We start from the raw sequence: 19,712 nt of genomic DNA, 5'->3' as shown, positions 1-19,712 counted from the left end.
CTGTGTTAGCAAAGTGAATGCTTTGCCAAGGTCTCAACTATTGGAACCCCAATGTGATTCACATGAGAAGCTAACTTTGACTTGTAGCTGAATTTGTACAAACCATGAAGTATCACAGGAGAACCAGGGATGGGAACTACATCATATGAATCTGTGGGACAAATGTGATTTATACTGTATCATTCTTTCTTTAACATAACTGTGTAGGATTTCTGGCCCTTGCACAGGAACATATTGCATTCCATCTTGTAAAATGAGCCTTACCCACAGGCAGTTGGACCACACTCCCCTGATCTATAGAAGGTGACACTCTGTCGAGAAGACCTCTGATTTCTAGCTTATGTGCTGATCTCATTATATTCTGTCTGCTATTTCCTATATTGCATTCTATCCTGAGCTTCATACTATATATAACAAATTACTAACTGAACTTTAAGAGATGATTTTTCCCTTCTCTGATTTAAACCTTCATGGTTTTTACTTTAATTCTTGTCAGTATTTATTATGAAGCCTAATGCGCATTACATTTAATTCTGAAATTTTATTTGATATTGAACTGTTTGAATGATCAGATAGAGAGATGCAAGAAAATCCTGAGGGATTAACACCGTTCCCGGTTCACTGGTAGTGCTTCAGATTGAATACCAGCAAAAAGCACTATATAATCTGTAACAACAGTTTTGGGCCTGAGAAGTGTTCTAGATACGCATGCTATTCACTACAACAACATCTGTTGGTTGGATCCGGAAATGCATAGTTTAAGAATTTTTTATTTTTATTTTGGGTGTCAACTATGGGTGATTAATAATGACTTCGTTTGTAAACTCTCAATGGCTCAGAAAGGGACCACAATTTAAGTTTCTCATATTCAATGGAACATCAATAACACTGTAACTGACCAATATTGTGTCCTTTATCAATGTGGACAACTTCTTGTTTGACGTTTTACCTTGAAATGCTAGTTTATGATAAGTTATGCAAATTAAAACATTTTGAAACTCTAAGCATTCAAACCTTGAACTTGAATTTCCTTTGATTTCCATGCTGTGTATGCGAAGGAGACACCAAATTGTCTTGCTTATTACAAGTATTACAAGTATATATACTTTCTCAGATTTGGAGAACAAGTGAAACGGTCTCCCTACAGTCCCACCCCCTTATGATTGATATGTTTAATTCATGTCCCTTAAGAGGAGAAGCGAGTGTACTTGGGTAAGACATACCACTTTATGTTTTGGTTTGGTAAGTTTTGGTTTGGTAAGAGCAACTTCCATGTCTTCTGCTCCGGAGTTATCACTCGGGGAATTAGATCTATACTCCATCATTTCCTCTTCCTGTTTCTTAAGGCTATCTGCTACAGTCTGGATGACTTGGGTCCATTCTTCCCTGCAACAGAAAACCACAAAAAAACACTTAATTATAAACATTACAAACATTCGTCAAAGAAGGTTTCTAATTGATAGTTTATTTTAAGAATCCACTTAATTTATCATGAATCATGTATGCATGATCAAAATTAACTACAAATAATTAAGAAGTCACCTATGATTAACGACTTAACCGCGGCGGTTTTTCCGCCATGGTGCGGGCGTTCTGAAGGGTGGGCGGGGCTCCATCAGCCGTTAGCAGCACTAGGGAGGTAGTGCTCCCGTCGGCCAATGGTCGACTGGAGCACGCAAGGGGTTAAAAGAGAGACACAGAAGTACTACATTCATTAGAAAGAAGCAGAATGATGATGGGCACATGCTTTAATGACATGACAGGGGTGACAATCGTTCTGCTTAAGAAGACAAAGTGTCTAAATAATCTTTTGCATTATATTTTAAAGAAATGGCATGATCATTATTTATATAAATGTGTATATTTTTATTTATAAGTGCCTTTATTGTAACTTCTATAGTGGCAAACCTGGGAAGCACCAGAGAACTGTAAATAAAATGAGGTGGGCTGCCATTCAACATCGTGTAAATATCTGGAAATGAGTTATCAACATTGTTGAGACCATGGGCCATTAGAGGTCAAGATGTTCCTTATGGACAGTGGCTGGGTGTACGTTGACTAACTGTCTTTTTGGCTCTTTTCTAAAACAGGTGAGAAAGGAATAGAGTCAGATATATGATAATGGTGTAGCTCAAGAAAGACAGTCTTCAGGCATTTTCCCTTTTGTATCTCTTAATTTCCAGCCTGGAGATCCCATGGCTCGTTCCTTTCTCCTCCAAAGATGGTGATTTTTAGGTCTCATCTTAGGCAGTGCATGCACACATTTTTGTTTACTAAAAGGGGCATGGAGCCTGACCATTGCTTACCATTCGGTTTCATTGTCACTCTTATTTGCTGCCTCAAAATTGGAAAGGGTGTGCCAATTTTACTTCCTCTATTTGCATTTGGAGCATGGACCAAGTACTGAATGATTGAGTTTCATTAATGTCCTTCCATGGCTTGCTCTGTGATTGAGGTACTATTTATTTCTTCTTCCTTCTTTATGTTTATCCCCGTGTTGTTTCTTCCCTCCGACCCTCTCCTGTCCTTGCACATCACACTGTAAATGAACAATGTGTGGTCCTACACTGCTGCCTCGTTGTGTGCTGCTGCACTGCACCTCACAGTGTATATATTGCATCTCAGTGAGTGTTGTTCAACTGTACATCAACGTGCTTTTGAACTGTTTACCAGTGTGCATTTTCAGACTGTACATCACAGTGTGTGGATCGTAGCTAGTGATTTTCAATACCACTCCAATACTTTGCATCATGTTTGTGTTAAAAACACAATCCCGATGCAGTGTCTGCAACTCAGACCCAAAATGTTAGTAACACTGCCCCAAAGGGTGTGGTTTTGTTCAGCACACCACACAATCTGTTATGTCTCATATTCTTTGAGGTCCGTGGTTGACTAGTACACCACTTGGTGAGTATTACTTGAACTCACTTTACAATCCACTACACATCATAGTGAGTGCTTTCTGATGCTCGACACATTATTCAGAATGTTGTGTGCTTTTTCTAAAGCACATTGCAGTATGCACTCTTTATGGGGTGCACATTACCACTTAATGCCTGTGTATGTTTTTTCTAACGCGTAACAGTGTGCAATCTTGATAAGGTGCACCTTCCTCCTGTACATCGGTATGCGTGTTCCAATGCACACCGCAGTGTGCATTTTTCAAAGGGTGCACTGTTCTTCTTCATGCCTGTTTGTGTTATTTCCAATGGGCACTGCAGTGTGCACTCTACACAGGGCGCACCTTCCTCTTGCATATGGGTATACGTGTGTTCTAATGCAATATTGGCATGATGCACCATCCTCCTGCACATAGGTGTTTGGGCATTCTAAAGCACATAGATTGCTTCTTTTTTCTTCCCATCGCATTGCTTCTTTCCCTCCACCCATCCTTTGACAGTGTTGCTTCTTCCCTCCCACTCTCAAGTTGTCGGTGTTGCTTGATTCCTCCCACCCTCCTGTTGTCCGTGTTGCTTGTTCCTTCCCACCCTTCATTGTTCGTGTTGCGCCACCCGCCATAAGAAAAAAAAGTGATTTGACGCGGACAGAGGTGGCTGCACTTTAAAAAAATGTTTTCTTTTTTTGTCATGCTGCACAGAAATGCTGCTGTACCACGTGGCTAAAAAACATTGTCAAAGCCAATAGCTTTTGCATAGATGAGAGCTATTGTCAATGCGTGCTTCAATCAGTTAATGAGGTGTGTGGTTATTAGTACCTTGAATAGTCAGCTACCGACAGTCATATTTGACATCGGAAGTCATTGGGGAGATCATGGATTGGAATCTCTGAGGAGGGCTAACCTATTCATGCAACATCCACAGCCAGTGAGACGATGCTGCCGCCTGTACTCGACTAGGGAATTAATAAAGGAAAACCTCATATCCAGCAACCTCAGTGGTGCCTCTTAGTGCTTAGCAGGAAGATGGCATCTGACCTTTTACCCACCCACACCATCCACAGCTTCTCCATGGCTGTTTTTTGCTGCGAGCGGCAGAGTGTATTACCTCGCGCCATTCGCACCGATTTGTAGCATTTTTAGTGTTTGTAACTTGCTGTAAAATATGCACGAACAGCATCATGCACAGTCCAAGAGGGCACTGCTTCTTTCTGCCGTTCGAGTATAAGTTCTATTCGAGCATTAGCTTCCCCAACACGAACAGAAGGTTTCTCACCGTAAGCGGTAACAATCATCCGTGACTGCCCACGTTGCAAATTCTCACTAGGAATCGGTCTAGCTTTGGATTTTCCTCGCTCCCCACCTTATTGTTGGCGAGCGCGAGTGAGGAAAAACTCTGCCCCGATACAGGGAGTGGAGTTTTTCAAAACTCTGCTAGCTCCGCAGAGTTCTAAAAACTCTGCAAACTCCTTAAACTGAGTGGAGTTCACCACCCAAGTCTACAAAAAACCGCATTCAAACTTTATGGTTTTTCAGATTTTCTAATTTATACTTATAGTGAAGGAATTAACATTACTGTTTGCTTGTCTTAAAGCGTTTTATTCCAACCGGAGACCCAGATCTTGAGGTTTGGAGATCATGAGGTTAGAAGGCAAAACCCGAGAGCCAATAGTATGAGACCTGATGGAAATGGGATTACCTGGGTTGATACTTAGAGGAAGCAGATGAAGGGATAAAAATTGACCCAAACTTTGCTGTGGAAGCCTAAAACTTCAAAGTGTGGTCGTGAAGCCATCTTTACAGCAAAAGTCAAGGGGAGGTTCCTTTTCCTGTTCAGGTACAATGTGGAATACCAGGCGTCATTTTCTTTATAAAAAACTATAAAGATGTAGTGAAGAGTGCATTTAAAGTACTGGGGCCATTAACACACTTCAAAGCATAACAGGACTTTACAATTTTTTTACAGGGGGGGGATAGGTTTCCTCTTTTTTCCAAGTACCATTTCATTTTTTGGGGTTTTGATGTGCTTGGGCATTCCGAAAACCTGAACACAGACACAGCACCAAAACTGAGTACAACGTGTCCCTATCCATGAGGCTGCCATTGCAAGGAGCCCAAAACTGTACTACAACGGATATGATGAGTGTATTTCGGTGGGATTCTGGTTTGAGGTGGAGTCATGACATGATGCATCTTGGTGAATAGTATACGCAAATGGAAGTTTTTGAAAAAAGACTGCTGTGAGCATGACAATGGCTTCCAACATGCAGGGTAGACCAATATCACAAAAAAAAAAAAAATACTAGGCAGGCCAACTTTTTTATAATGTGTGGGAACGCTGCATACTTGTGAACTGTTATATTGTGCAACAGCAAAAAGTGGTGTTACTCTGTAGGCTTTAATTACAGCCTCCAAGCACTGTTTTCTCAAATAGCTTTGTCCAGTTTGCTGTTGCAAGCAGGACAAGCTCTCCTAACACCTTTACAACATTTTTATAGCACTGGTGCCAAATGCATTTGCAATGTAATAGGTCTTGCATTTGCGAGAGTTTAAGGGTCTCCATCCTTTTCTGTAATAAGAGCTACTTATGTTCAATGAAAGTTATCCCGAGCTACTGTAGGGGATATAAGTCTATTCAAGACTGCCAGCAACGATCACATCAGTGCATTAGGCAGGGTTGCCAGCAGTAAAGTAAAACAAGCATTGAAAATGCAATAGGTCTCGCCCTCATTTAAGTTAAAGCCATTCTGTTTGTCATTAGGTTGCTTTTTAGCTTTGCTTTTATTAGTGTTTTTCAAACTTTAATGTACACAACATTCATATATATATGTATATATGTATATATATATATATGCATGCATTTATATTTGTATTTATATAGATACGCAGATGTATATATGTTTATATATGTATATACATATAAATGCATGTATATGTATATATGTGCATATGTATTGTATTGTAATTGCATTTATATAGCGCTTACTACTCCTGATGAGGTGTTGAAGCGCTTTTTCTGCGAGTAGCACGCTACTCCGGGACCCATAGAGGATTAGTGTTGAATTAGTATAGTGAAACATGCAAGTACATTTTAAGTGGTGGGTAGGTTAGTCAGTTATTTGGAATAATAGCAGAAGGATAGAGGAGGAAAAAAGGTTTGTATTTAGATAGCGCTTGTTACCCCTGATGGGGCGTTGAAGCACGCTATTCATGAAGCCCATAAAGGATTAGTGGTGAATTAAAATGGTGAAATATGAAAGTAATTTCAGTGGTGGATATTAGTCAGTTATTTGGAGTGAGAAGGATAGCGGAGATATAAAAGGGGAAGAAAGGTTTGTATTCATATAGCACTTGTTACCCCTGATGGGTGTTGAAGCACTTTTCTGGCGAGTAGCACACCACTCCGGAACCCCTACAGGAATAGTGTTGAAAATTAGTATAGTAAAATATGAAGTAATTTGAGTAGTGGAAATGTTATTCGGTTATTTGGGTAGAGAAGGGTAGGTGGCGGGATAGAAGAGGGAAAGAGGTTTGTATTTATATAGCGCTTGCTACCCCTTATTGGGATTTGAAGCGCAAGTAGTACGCTACTCTGGAACCCATAAGGATTAGTGTTGTGTGTGCGTAGAGAGAGGTAGACAGGTAGAGAGTGAGGGGTAGAGATATAGTGAGGGGTAGAGAGAGAGAGAGGGGGAGAGTCAGTAGAGAGAGTGAGTAGTAGAGAGTGTATAGAGCAGTAGAGAGTGAGTAGTAGTGTGTGCCTTTTCTACCTTACGCTTGAAAGGTGTACATTTTGCTGTAGAAATCGGTTTAACTAATGTTTTGTGTGGTGGGGTGCCCTAATTAGATCTTTTTATTCCAGATGCAAGCCACCACGTTAAAATAACTGCCTATAACGGGATGCTAATATAGATAATACACAGAGACGCCACCTTTAAGAATTCTGCCACTAAAATGGGTGAAAGGCGTTAGCCGCACATTTTGCTAAGAGTTGTTTTCAGGGAGTCACAGTGGCGGGTTGCACTGCGCTAGCCTCAGACGTGCGCCTGGCGGTTTCCAGGACACACTGGTTCCCATCTGAGCGGAGGTCGAGAGGCTTCTAGTCCTGGAACTTAGTGACATAACCCTTCTCTCTGGCATCAAAAGAAAAGATTGCCCTTTAAACAGTTCGCAAAATGTGTCCGAGAGATACCGGACCTCAGAATACCACTAGGGTTATCACATCCCATAACTCCTGGAAGACGCAAGCTAGTAAGCACTAGAAACAGTGTCTTATGACCAGAGATCCGACGCATCAAACATGTGCAGGTATAGAGGTCCCGTGATATTGCACAGAGCCAGGCAAGGAAATGCCTGATCACTTCTTTCACCGGAGAGCTGGAGCTCAGTGGGTTAAACCACCTGCTCCATACATCTATCTATGTGAACCTTGCAGCCACAAGCTCCAATCCCACCCAATATGACAGTAGCAGGTGCCTTGCCCCTGCGAGCTGAGTTTGCCACTGTAACCTGCAGGTCACACATGTGAACCTAAGGTAGCTCACAAGACCAACGCACTTCCGCTAAACTCAGGTAGATCAGAGAGTTGTATCCCTGTCAAAGAGCTCGACACTTTTACGCATCCATTGTTTACAATGCGGGTCATGACTAGACCCTCCCATTCAGCCATTTATTGTGCCAGCTAACTATAACACCTCAAAGAGCCTAGAAGCAATGCGCATTCTGGGTGTGCGCTAAAGAAATTGTAACTATTCCACATAAACACTTGGGCTACAAACAAACACGGGCCGGTGGAAACATTGTGGGAAAGCGGGGTCCGGCGCTATGGTTACCCCCACCCCGCGCCTCCTCATCGCTCCTGAAGCACTTAGGCGCTTTTACGAGAGCGGCGGCCCGTATTTTATCCGTGAGATAGAGAGCGAATAGGGAGTGAGAGACACACAGACGGGCTCGACCGTGCAAAGCACCTGCACTTACTATACCTCAACAGGCTCCGAGCAAGAGACAAACATGGGGTGGGGCGAACACCCACGACATTAGCAGACAGTGGGTGGGGGGGGGGGAGAACGAGCGGTGTCCAGTGTTGTCGGGGCACCTATCGAGCATCTGGCTTCCGGCCCAGCACTTCATTCTTCTGTAAATTAGGGACTGGACACCGCACTCTTGGAAAACTAGCGGCTAGGGGTCCACGGAATCTCTAGCTGACCTGCTGCCTACCCCCAGTTTTCATTTAATTGCTTGGGTGTTCGTTACCATCGCCCACAGCTACGAACAAGCCTTGCCATCTTACTGAGCCAGGGCACCCAGGCGCTGCTAGATTGTCCCAATCCTACCAGCCCTCACCCACCCAATCATCTGCTCGAACTCCTTCACAAGCCTTCCAGTGCTAGGCAGCGACGCCCATGTCGTAGGGATGCTAGGTCCAGCCAACGGTGCATTGCCTCACGCCTGGGCACATGGGAACGGGCCATCCTCCCCGTTACTCGAGGCGCCTCCTGTCCAAGGAAGATCCCCTACCTGCCGAGCGGCTAGGCCTGCGCTTGCCTGGTAGTGCTGATGGTACTACGTGCAGAACGCCGAGGATAGCGCTTCAGCAAAGAGCATTGAAGGCACCGATTGCGTAAACAAACGCTTCCCTAGAGGAGTACAAGGTACAAACCACTGGGGGTAAGCGTGGCCAGGAGAAGCAAGAGAAACCGAGCCAGCAGAACATTGCCCATGGGTGAAGACAAAATAGTGCACCCCTCACACAACATGGGAGAACAAGCGCTCACCATGACTTTCCCTTTTCTCTCTTTCTGCCGTCCCACTTGGACGGACTGCCCTGACTTCCTGCTGGCGTAAAAGGTTTATTATCTTCTTTATGGGGCCATCTGTTTTGTACCATAGAGATAACAAACCTTTTACGCCAGCAGTAAGTCAGGCAGTCCGTCCAAGTGGGACGGTAGAAAGAGAGAAAAGAGTACATCACAAAGAGCTCTTTCCCAATGGCCGGCCACCGTTTAGCCTAAACGGTGACGCCGGCCAAAGGGACAGAGGGGCGCTAGTCAAACATCCTCAAGATCATATGATTTCGCCAGCGAGACTGCGCATGCGCAGCCATCGCAGGCGAAACCTAAAAACACAATCAAATTGTAATGCATCTGCTTGGGTAATACATAACAGCCATAGCTACTATTCCCCGGCACCAAGGTAATAATATGAGCAGTAAATGTCTCCAATTCAAATAGCTTTAAATTATTTTTGGAAAATTGAACCAAACATTAGCTTATGGGTTCTGAAAATACACACATTTTCGTCTCAAATATGCTTTTTAATTTTGGCATACAAATAATAACATAACCAAACAAAAGCTTTCATGTTAGAAGTCTTGATGCACCAGGCGAGCTACTCACAAGTAGCTGGAGAGCTATCGGTAACTCACAAGCTACTCGTTGGAGATGGATTGGAAAGGACAATGCCTTTTATTGATCTGTTTTAAAAAATAACACATAAATAAAAGGCATTGTCATTTACAATGCCAATAGCTTAAGCTCATGTAAATGTGAGACCTATTGCATTGCAAATGCTTGTTTCTGCCGTTGCCGATCTTTTGTGTTCTCCCTTACCCATTAGTCAGCCTTCCATAACGGATACATGTAACACTACTGCTCTGTTGAGACATATCAGCAAAACCACTTGATCACCTGCTACACGGCCTAACCTGGATCCCAAACATTATGAGCCTGATCCTCTCTACTTCCCCACAAAGTGCCAAAGCACAAAATCTCTGAAACCCCTAGTCGTTTCTATTTTAAGTTGTGTAATTTTTACATTGGTTGGGAGAGATCTTTCACATTGATAACAAGTGCCTTTTGTACCCAGCTCAGGTGAGATGAGACTTCTCTGTGTGACTGGACATTGCACGGTTTCTTCTGTACATGGTCCATTGTGTAGTGAAATCTCGCCATCCTCCTGTTGTGTGTGAAGGAAGGTTGTCACCCTGCTGCATTTGCTCTGTATGCAAGTAGGTTGCTATTCATTATGCTTCGGTTATTCGCTGAGGAGGCTGCATTATTGAGCATGCATTATGCTAAGACAGAATTGAAAATGGCCTGGTCCCTTCCTCCTGGAGACCCAGTCCAAGCTATCCTTTATAGGTTTAGGGAAAGAGGCAAACCTTAGACTCTAAAAATAAAGATAGGGGCTGCCTATCAAGGGCGTTAGTGCAAAACAGTAAATAAAAATGAGCATTGTGCAGTGATGTGATCCAATGTTCAAAACGTGGTAAGATTTTAAAGAGCATATGGTAGCTCTTCCCTGCAGAAAAATGTGTGCAAAGAGGACATTTTAAAGTCCTTCAGATCTATCTACAACACTGGTGTAAAGCTGAAAGGACTTAACAAAAAAAAAAACCTTACTAGCAGCTTAGAGGTAACACACCAAGGATCTTTGTAGAAAAATTAACACAGGAACTTGGTTTGTTAACAAGATCAAATTTCAGGCTCCCGTTTTTCCCCCCTTGCCTATTTCTTTTTTAATCTCTTTCCCACCACTGCATCCTTTCTCTTGCTCATAGCTCCCACGTATGCCACCCTGGGTATGCTGCCTTCATCCACCCCGTCATCCAGTCTTCCATATTAATCAGGCCTTTTATTGTTTTCTCTCTGCATAGGTCTATAATTCTGATCTCTTCTCACTTCCTTTAATTAGTCTTCTTGTTACCTATCATTTTTTCCATTCCCTCTTCGCTTAATATAACTAAGTAATTTCCTTGTTTAGCTCTCGCTTGCTTCTTTTGCTACTCCTCTCTCCACTAGTGTAGCTCTACCCTTTTCTGCTTTCCATTTCTGCTCCTTTCACACACTCTCTCCCTTTCCCTATGACCATTATATTTTACTGTCTTCATTCATGAATACCTGCTTTCTTTCATTCTGGTCTCATTCCCATTTCTCTTCCCCTTTCTCCTATTTTTACTTCCACTTCCCCATCCCCTCTCCTACTCTCTCCCCTGCTTTTCCGTCTTTAAATCTTCTCTTTCCCATTATTCCACTTTTGTTCCCGAACCCCATTTATCTCACCCCTTATTTCAATCTTGCCATTTGTATTGCTCGCCACCATGCGGTTGTTCTGTAGCAAGTCTTTTTTTTCTTTGATATTTCCTAACTTATGATCTCAAAATGTTCCCTCTTCTCCTTTTCTCCATAGCCTCTTTCTCAAACAAAGCCTAAGAAAAAGACAAGTGAACTGAGAAAGGCGAGTGTATACCGGAATTATTTCACATTGTTCCCCCCACTGTTTCACATGTACAGCATGTGCAGAAGGTGATGCATTGAGAAAGATGTCAGCATTACAATGCATTGAAATCTGCAAATATGTGCAGCCTGGTCTCCCCAAATTAGCAAGACCTGCATGACCATTGCCCAAATGTATTTCCAAAATCCCTCTGCACTCGTTCCCTTGCTGCTGTGTCCATTCACCTCCTCCTAGCAGAAGCCAGCCTCTGCCCCTTGGAAGTGCATGTGAGGGCACCCCCATCTGGTCAATGCCCATTGAGAAGGAGGCTGACGTTGGACAAGCTCAATACCTAGATGAGAGCACTTCGAAGCAAGGTGTGAGTGAAGTGGGTGAATTAGGATGAATGAAGGATCATTTTCCTGGGACATTGGGACAATGAGATTTGAAACCCGATGCGTTCTAGGGTGAGCAAAGACAGAAACTCAGTTAAAAGGACTGCACTTAAGACAACCGAGGGTCCAGCCGCCAATTGGGGCACCTTTTGGGCAATGGGGGCAGAGGATTAAGAAGACGGAGGGGCCAGAATGACTTCTCTGATCATTTCAATTGGCAGCAGTATTATACATGAATCATTGAGCTACAGGTGTGCCAATGAAATAGGCGTTTTGTTCGCTGGTCAGTGAAAGCCAAAAAGGGAATAGCTGTTACTTTGTGGTAAGCAGCAAACATTGATTGACACCACTAATGCATTATCGTTTTGATGAGGGTTATTTTCTGTTTCTTGGCCTAATTTGCAGAAGTAATCTTAATTTAACACTGTCTTTAATCTATTGTCTTTCCTCTGAGTGTCCAAGAGTTCACGGAAGATAAGGGAGGCATAGGCAAGAAAATGTCAGAGCGCAGTGTTGCGCCAAATTTGGCAACACAATGCTCCAAAGTTTTCAAAACGCAGGGATATGCCGTATTTGCAAAAATTACGGCACGCCCCTGCGTTTCCCCTAGTGCTAAAAAAACAGCCTAGTGCCAGCACAGGCAACCTTTCGCCATGTTGCAAGGTTGCCTGTGCTGCAGGAGCGATTGTTTATGTGCAGGAAGGGACACCTTCCTGCACACAAACAATCATTCATGGCAATTTGCTCTTTCTACATGTGCTGCAGAATGCAGCATTCATAGAAAGAGCAAAAAACAAGAAGAAATTAATAATTTCTCCTCGTATCACCATTCTAAAACCAGGTATTACCTGGCCTTAGTTTTTGGCGCTGCCTCAGCCTTGTAAATCTGGGGCAGCATCAAAAAGCAATGCATGATATTATTGAACACCCACAGCAACACTCACTGCCTGCCCCTTTGCCACAGCAGACTGTGGCAGAAAGGGCATATTTATAAGGTGGCGTTAAGCCACGTCACTTGGCTTAGCACCACTTTGTAAATTTGGGGAATGGCACAATGCCGTGGTTTGGGGGTTCAGCAAGGGATCAGAAGCCTGGGCATGTTTTCCACCCAGGCTGCAATTCTGCCTTGGTGGAGAATATGCAAAGCGTGCATGAATGGTTGGCCCGCCCAAGACAGCCGGGCAGAAATTCATGCACACTTACAGAGAGTGCCCATCACTCCTCCTCCTGCTCTGCGATCAGAGCAGCCCCACCCTTGCAAAGCTGCCGCTGCAGGAACAAATGAAATTATAATAAGGTTGAGTTATTATCATTTTATTTTTCCTTTATTTCAGTGCTAAAATGTAGTGGGGTGACGCTCTTTTGCCTTAGCGGAGTAGCAGCCACTGTTGTAAATATGCTCCAGGTGTGTTACAGGAAAGAAAGGGGATTTTCCAATAGGCCCTTGGAATGTCTTATAGATGTGGCAGCAGGAGAAATAAAAGCAAAAGTAGCCCCTTCAAGTCCTACACATCACTCCTTGCTCATGCCTGAGAGGTGGTTAGGGCAACTTCAAGGGAAGCTGACAAAAGCCAACCAAAAAGAGCAGTAATGCCCAAGACCAGTTTAGGTTCTCGTAATTAAGAGCACCCATTGCTACAAAGGTAGCTGGTCCTGTAAGCTGATCGGTGGTGTCTTTAAAAAATACTGATTCATCTTTGTTGTAGATGATTTATTAAAACTGTGACCAGTGATATTCCCCAAAATACAGGTGTTGACTAGGTTTGTTGATAATTGGCTATTCTAAAGCAAATAAAACATAAAAAGTGGGCACTGGAAGATCGTCATAGTGGGGCATGAAAGCCCATGTTGTGAGACCCTGGATTAGCAAGGACTTCAGCGATAAAGAAGGCCTAACTGCGCGATTTTCAAGCTGCAAAACAAACTGAATGAAATGTATAGCACCACTCGCTCTTGCATTCCTGATCTGGTCTTGACCGAAATACATTGGAGCGCTTTACATGAGCACTGGATAACAATATTATATGAGGTCAGATTTTTTTTGTTGAGGCACTAGGGGATCGAGTGATTTGCCCGGAACCCCAGGATATTGAGCTGTCGCTTGGACTCAAACCTGGTTCCCCAGTTCCAAAGTGCCATCTCCTGCCACCTGCAGGTAGCATGACAGAAAACGGCCTAGCACCTTGCTGAAAGAAACAAATTATGTTAACACTTTTTTGAAAAGTGTGTAACAGTAGGACATGGTTTAAGGTCCAGAAAGGAAAAATGGAAAGGATGTTGAGGAACAGTCAACATTTGGTACAGCCACGCCATTTATAATATTAAAAAACGGATTTTCTTGAACAAATGAGTAGATATGGTTGATAACCGAAATTACAAAGGTCTCTTATTAATATTTAGTACAAATACATCCATAATACACACATACGAATGTGAACTTAATCGCCGTTCTTTACGGTCAAACCCAGGATATGTCCTCGTAGACAAGACAATTCCGTTTTAACAGATCCACAAGCCTGTTAGCACGTAGCAACAATTAGAACCATCTCACTCCCAGCTGCGTTCGCAAATGGCCGGAGGGAAAACTCAATTTGCCTCTGTGGGGCGTGACTTGTTCTCGAGTCCCCATGCAGCGGATTTAGTGGCTTGGGTGGTAAATCAGAAATCCGTTAGACAAGATAGCCAGAAATAAAACAACAACTAGCCCTGCTGATTTACTTTTCCTGTGGCCGCACAGGGGTTCGGGTAATTTACGGTGGTCGTGCATTAGGGAACGTTCATATTAACCATGGTTGGGTGCATGTTAAATATGAATGAAAATTACCTCTCCTCAGGAGAATCAACATGAAACGTCCTTTCAATGACTGTTGTCCACTGGAGACATCGAATGATGAATGTGTTTGGTTTTGGTCGCTCCGTCTTCATCAGCTGGCATTCTACCACATGCAAAGAAAAGAAGGCATGCTGCATGAGGACATTTCTGCCATAATTCGATGACGAATGAGTCTTTTATGTCATTCAAATACCGTTCTTTACGTGCATGAGGCGAACCAAAAGTATTATAGTATACAACAAGTATTTAGGCAGTTCAAAAGTCCATAAACATTACAATTTGATTGCTTAATTTGCAAAAATCGCAGCAGAATCATTAAAAATACACAATGGTATTATTCTCTAAGGGATATCCAGGCTTACAATGAACGCAACTCTTGTTGAATGATATAGATGGTACTGCTCTATTTTTTGACTGGATCTCAAGTCCTAGTGATAGCGTACTGCTCTTTGAGGCTGGTAGTGTCATGCTTCAAGCTGGGATCAACATGGTTAAATTTATGTTGCATACGCCCCACTGCTATACTGGTGGCCTAGAAGCTACTGGCAAAAACATGCAATGACAGGAAGGGTCTTTTTCTGTTGGATTCCCGCTTTGACGATATATTGTGGACTGGAATTCTGAGTGCTAGGATCATTGAGCAACATTCACACTGTTAAGCTATTGAGCCTTGAGGCTAGCAGGATACTGAGACTGAGCTATGCATACGCAGGGTGCTTTACAACAGACTTGAAGAACTTTGTACCTCAGTTCATCTAATCAATTGTAAAACCTTTTGAATTGTCCTTGACTAAGCACATTCTGTGTACTGCTACCATGGACGTTTGCAAGCCACCTCTACCACCTAGGCCATGCTGTGTTAGTTGACTAGAGTGTGGGTGCCCTAATCCATGGAGGTAAAGACACCACGAAAAGGGAAAGCGTTTACTAATTCAAGAGCCACCGAGGCCAAAGGATCATACACAACTCTGCAGCTGTTTTGGGGTTCGAGAGACTACTTTTTAGGATTAGATATACACTGCTCTGTCGGTTTAGTTTTAACTAGAAAATGTATTATGCATCGGCCTCTTTAGCCTTTCACTAGTCTGTCTAATACTAGCTCATAAAATGGCGTGAAGGCTACACATACACTGCACTGTTTAAATCATTATTTGTAAATTCTTCCTTTCTCACTATTTTATATTTTTTTACGATACTTTCTCATCTCAAATAGCCTTTATGGTAAAGGGACGCGAGCTGAATTTCTTCATTCTTACAGGAACACAGATTTTATTGTACACACAAATTGTGTTGTCCATTCTCAACGACTGTGCTGGATTAAATTGATCATTATTAGAACAGGAAATGCAGTGGAGGGAATTAAAAAGGGGCAGGATGAGTTATGATTTTATTTCAATTTGCCAATATCTGAGCAACTAAATTTAAAATATATTAAGTTCTCTTCTGGATGTCCTGCACGAACTGTGTGGGATTCAATCTCCTTATCATTCCCTTACAGATGCGGTGTCATATTACAGTACAAGCAAACCTAATGACTGTGTACGTCCCTGGGACTGAAGTTATCACTATTTGAGTCAAAGACATTCTCTTTCTATTATTTGCTATAGTTAGTCTCAGGCCCAACATCTATTGCAGGCCAGATTAGGTTTCTCTGTCAGTTGTTTTTTCCATTCCTTATAGTCTCTCTTCGTCAGTCAGATTGAAACTCTAAATAAACACCGAACTACGCCCGGATAACTGATTTTGCAGCTTGAACCATTCAGGCTCTGACTGTGGCTTTCAAGACCACTACATCCAAATATGTCAAATTCATTCGACAGATAACATTACATCTAGTGTCCCCAAACCACTGACAGCCAACACACACATCTGATCACTCTAACACACCACTCAATGTAAATATGCACATTTTTCTACAGTTATTTACTTGCTATGTACGTCTTGCTACATGTCCATTTGTAGTACCTGTAATCTTTGGTTTGTATCTCTATTCACTGCTTATAGATAACAATCTTACATATATTTAACGCCCACCAATGGCAATATTCCTATCTGTACTGTATGGCTGTTATTGGGGCTTCAATTAGGAAAACAGCCTCAGTGTGAGAGTTGCCTTGAAAACTCCAGCGAGGGACACTTGACATTGTGCGTTTGGCAGTTGCAAACATCTATTCAAGGCTATCCCCACTGCTGAAAGAGACCTTGCACCCACATCTGGATGGAGACACTATTCGTGATCCACTAGGCATCTTCGGTTGAGTTTGTCTGCTCTTGCGTTCAAGATGTCCACCAGGTGCTGGAACCACCAGGGAAATGCCCTGATGTTCCAGCCATGTTCAGAGGAGCACGACTCTTAACAAAGGGTCCATGACCCCTTGATGGAGAGTAGAAAGGCTTTCGATGCCAGTCGGATTGCTCGGAGCTCCAACAGGTTAATATGGAGTCCAGATTCTTCCGGAGACCAGAGGCCTCTGATCTCCACCATTTCCAGATGGCCACCCCCAGCCCTGGAGTGACGCACCTGTCACTACTGTCAGACCTGGTTGGGGAAGGGAGAGGGGTTGGCCGCTGGCCCAATCATGGTTTGTTAACCACCACTGCAGATGTTTTTGCAGTGCCCTCCGAGATTTGGACCATGTCAGATAGATTGCCATGATGCTGAGCCCACGGAAACTCAGGTCCCACTACAAAGTCCACATATGCCAGCAGGCATGTGTCATAAGCAGGATGCTGGAGGCAATGAGGTCCAGCATCCTCAGAGTCAGTCTCACCGAAACCCAGGATAGAGGCCAAAACCAATGTAATATTCTGGACTCGCCATTTGGGAGGATAAGCATGAAACTCCAGAAGAGCTTTGATGAAAGAGAGCATCTGAGAAGGGGTCAGATGGGACTTTCGAACATTGATAGTGACCCGCAGAGAGTGCAAAATGTCCGGTGTTGTATGGAGATGGGAGACGACTGCTCAGGATGAGCTCGCCTTCAACAGCCTGTCGCTGAGATGAGGAAAGAATGTCACCCCTGATCTCCGGAGATGAGATTTAACCATCACCATCACACCTTGGTGAACACCGAGAGGCGCTAGTAAGGCCAAAGGGTACCACAGCAAACTAAAAGTGCTTGTGACCTACCTTGAACCGCAGGTAACATCTGTGGGCAGGCATGACGGGGATGTGGAACTAAGCGTCCTGCAAGTCCAATGCCACCATTCAGTCTCCTTGGGTCAGGGCAGACAGAACTTGTACAAGCATGAGCATTTAGAATTTCTCCTTTTTCAGGAGAATAGGAATAGGATCAAGACCTCTGTCCTTCTTGGGCACTAGAAAGCAGCGGGAATAGCAACCATGACCTACTTCTGTTGACGGCACCCTCTTTATGACTCCTTTGGCCAAGAGAGCTGCCACTTCCGGGCAGAGTAAGGAGAAATGGTCCTCCATCAGCCTGTCACAAGTGGGCGGAGGAGTAGACACAAAGGGGATGGAATAGCCCCGCCTGTCTTCCCCTTATCAATGTCTAATGTGGAAAAATAATTGGAGTTGCCCAATGGTTCTAATTAAGCACTGGTAGGGCCGTCATAATTACTGGACAGCATTATTTTGACTGAATACCCGCTGATCAATGAACTCTGCATCAGCTGCCTACTGACAAGCAACAGATTACCTTTAAATTCATTCTGAAAATATGGAGAATCTAGGGGGGGGGCAGAGATGTGAAAGGGTAATGGTGAGGGTGGTCACAGTGACTACCAAACAAGACATTGCTGGCAGATGGAAGTCCTCTCAACCCCCCCCCCCCCCAACCTGGCGGAATGGCGGATGCAGGTAGACTGGTGTGCCAAGACGGAACTAACCGATTTACCAATCTAAGGGCTGTCATTAGAAACATACTAAGATTTGGGGCAAATGGTGGGCATATTATGGGCTGGAGGACAATGAATGACAGACTCAGAACTCATAGCAATATGCTATATTCAGGCAATGTGTTGAACTCGAACCAAATTGTAATGAGTGTAATAAGAAAACAATAAAAATTGGTTTATCAAAAAATAAATTCAGAAAATAAGCCACCACCACATCGGTGGTAGAATCGGGTACTTTTTGAAGAACCAACTGAGGTGCCATGAATGGAATCATGTTTAGCGCTCTTCTCAGGAGATCCTTCAGCAAATTCTAAAGATCAGGAAAACAAAGGGCTGCTGTTTTTATTGGTCTTTTTTTAGGTTCTGACACTGCAGAACCCATTGAATTTGGATCTGCCTAATAGGGCTTCTTTCTTCCACAAGGCATAAGTGAAAATAATACTACTCACTGAATCATATTGTCTGGTTCGCAGAAATACTTAAGTGATGGTTGTGCTTCATCAAAAACAGTATGAACAATGTAGATCAGAGCGACCTCTGTAATCCTGAAGATGCAACAAATGTAATGAAAACCGATGCTTTGTACTTTCTAATGCTCAGGAAGAAAGCAAGTTGTCGGCCTCTGTTGAATAGGCCTCTGTTGAATCTGAAAAGCTATCCAAAAGGCTCTATTTCACACAGCAAGACAACATTTGTAGAAAAGGATGACCTCAGCCACAGTTGACACAATGAAGGCTAAGGAAAGTTCATTAACAAAAAAGATAGTCTTGACATTCCAGTTCAACGCTAAGAAAGCCACAAATATTGATACAAACTATTCATAACTCACATTCAGAAATGTTTTTACTCTGCAACAATATTTGGAATCTGGGCTAGACCATTTTCCATCAGAAACATGGATCCAAATGCTTGGATCCAAATGGGCGCGATTTTTATTTAATAATGCTAACATGAGCCAATGTAGGAATAGTTGGGGGGCACAGACAAGGACAAATAAGTTTCATTATTAACCCTATGATCTGAAACAAAATATTTCTGACCGCTATCAACAACACTGTGCTAAAAGTCAGTTACAGTCGCTCTGAATTGCGGCATCGCTTGGCACACAATGACGAGAGTAGGCTACAAAAAAGGGAAACAAGAATTGGCATAATCAATAGGTCTCGGCTTTGGCAAAGCGGGTTTGCCATGTTTGTACACTAGTGTGGCTGCTGTTCAGCACGGCTAAAGGTTAGTGGCATGGAGTGTCCTAGAGTAAAGTGGGGGAAGTAGAGTGTCATAGACTGGATTTGTTGGAGTAGAGTGTCATAGTGGGGAGTACAGTTCAGTGGCAGAGTGTCGTAGAGTGCAGTGTCAGAGTGGGGGGGTGTAGAGTGGAGTGGAATAGGGTGGAGTGCGTTAAATTGGATGGAGGTAGTGGGGTGGATTGGACTAGAGTATATTATGGATTGGACTGGGGTAGAGTGGGGTGGATTGGAGTGGGTGGATTGGATGAGGTGGATTGAAGTGGCTGATT

General features: G+C 43.3%; 1 protein-coding gene and 1 long non-coding RNA gene across 4 annotated transcripts in view; one reads left to right on the top strand and one right to left on the bottom strand.

The window, feature by feature from the left end:
• AKT1 (AKT serine/threonine kinase 1) overlaps window positions 1-19,712 on the bottom strand; it is a 405,158-nt gene that overhangs the window by 127,968 nt on the left and 257,478 nt on the right. For both annotated transcript variants that reach the window (XM_078660283.1, XM_078660284.1), the window contains exons 4-5: window positions 14,330-14,441; window positions 1,224-1,386 (exon numbers count right to left, since the gene is read on the bottom strand). In XM_078660283.1, the coding sequence (XP_078516409.1) occupies window positions 1,224-1,386; window positions 14,330-14,441 (275 nt within the window). The remainder of the gene's footprint in view (window positions 1-1,223; window positions 1,387-14,329; window positions 14,442-19,712) is intronic.
• The window catches only part of LOC144781433 (uncharacterized), an 86,894-nt gene that overhangs the window by 28,114 nt on the left and 39,068 nt on the right, over window positions 1-19,712 (top strand). For both annotated transcript variants that reach the window (XR_013600985.1, XR_013600984.1), the window contains exon 3: window positions 11,084-11,131. This is a non-coding gene — a long non-coding RNA (uncharacterized LOC144781433). The remainder of the gene's footprint in view (window positions 1-11,083; window positions 11,132-19,712) is intronic.

The sequence above is a fragment of the Lissotriton helveticus genome, chromosome 9, assembly GCF_964261635.1.
Source record: "Lissotriton helveticus chromosome 9, aLisHel1.1, whole genome shotgun sequence".
Classification (NCBI taxonomy): Eukaryota; Metazoa; Chordata; class Amphibia; order Caudata; family Salamandridae; genus Lissotriton; species Lissotriton helveticus.
This window is presented reverse-complemented; position numbering and strand designations above follow the sequence as displayed.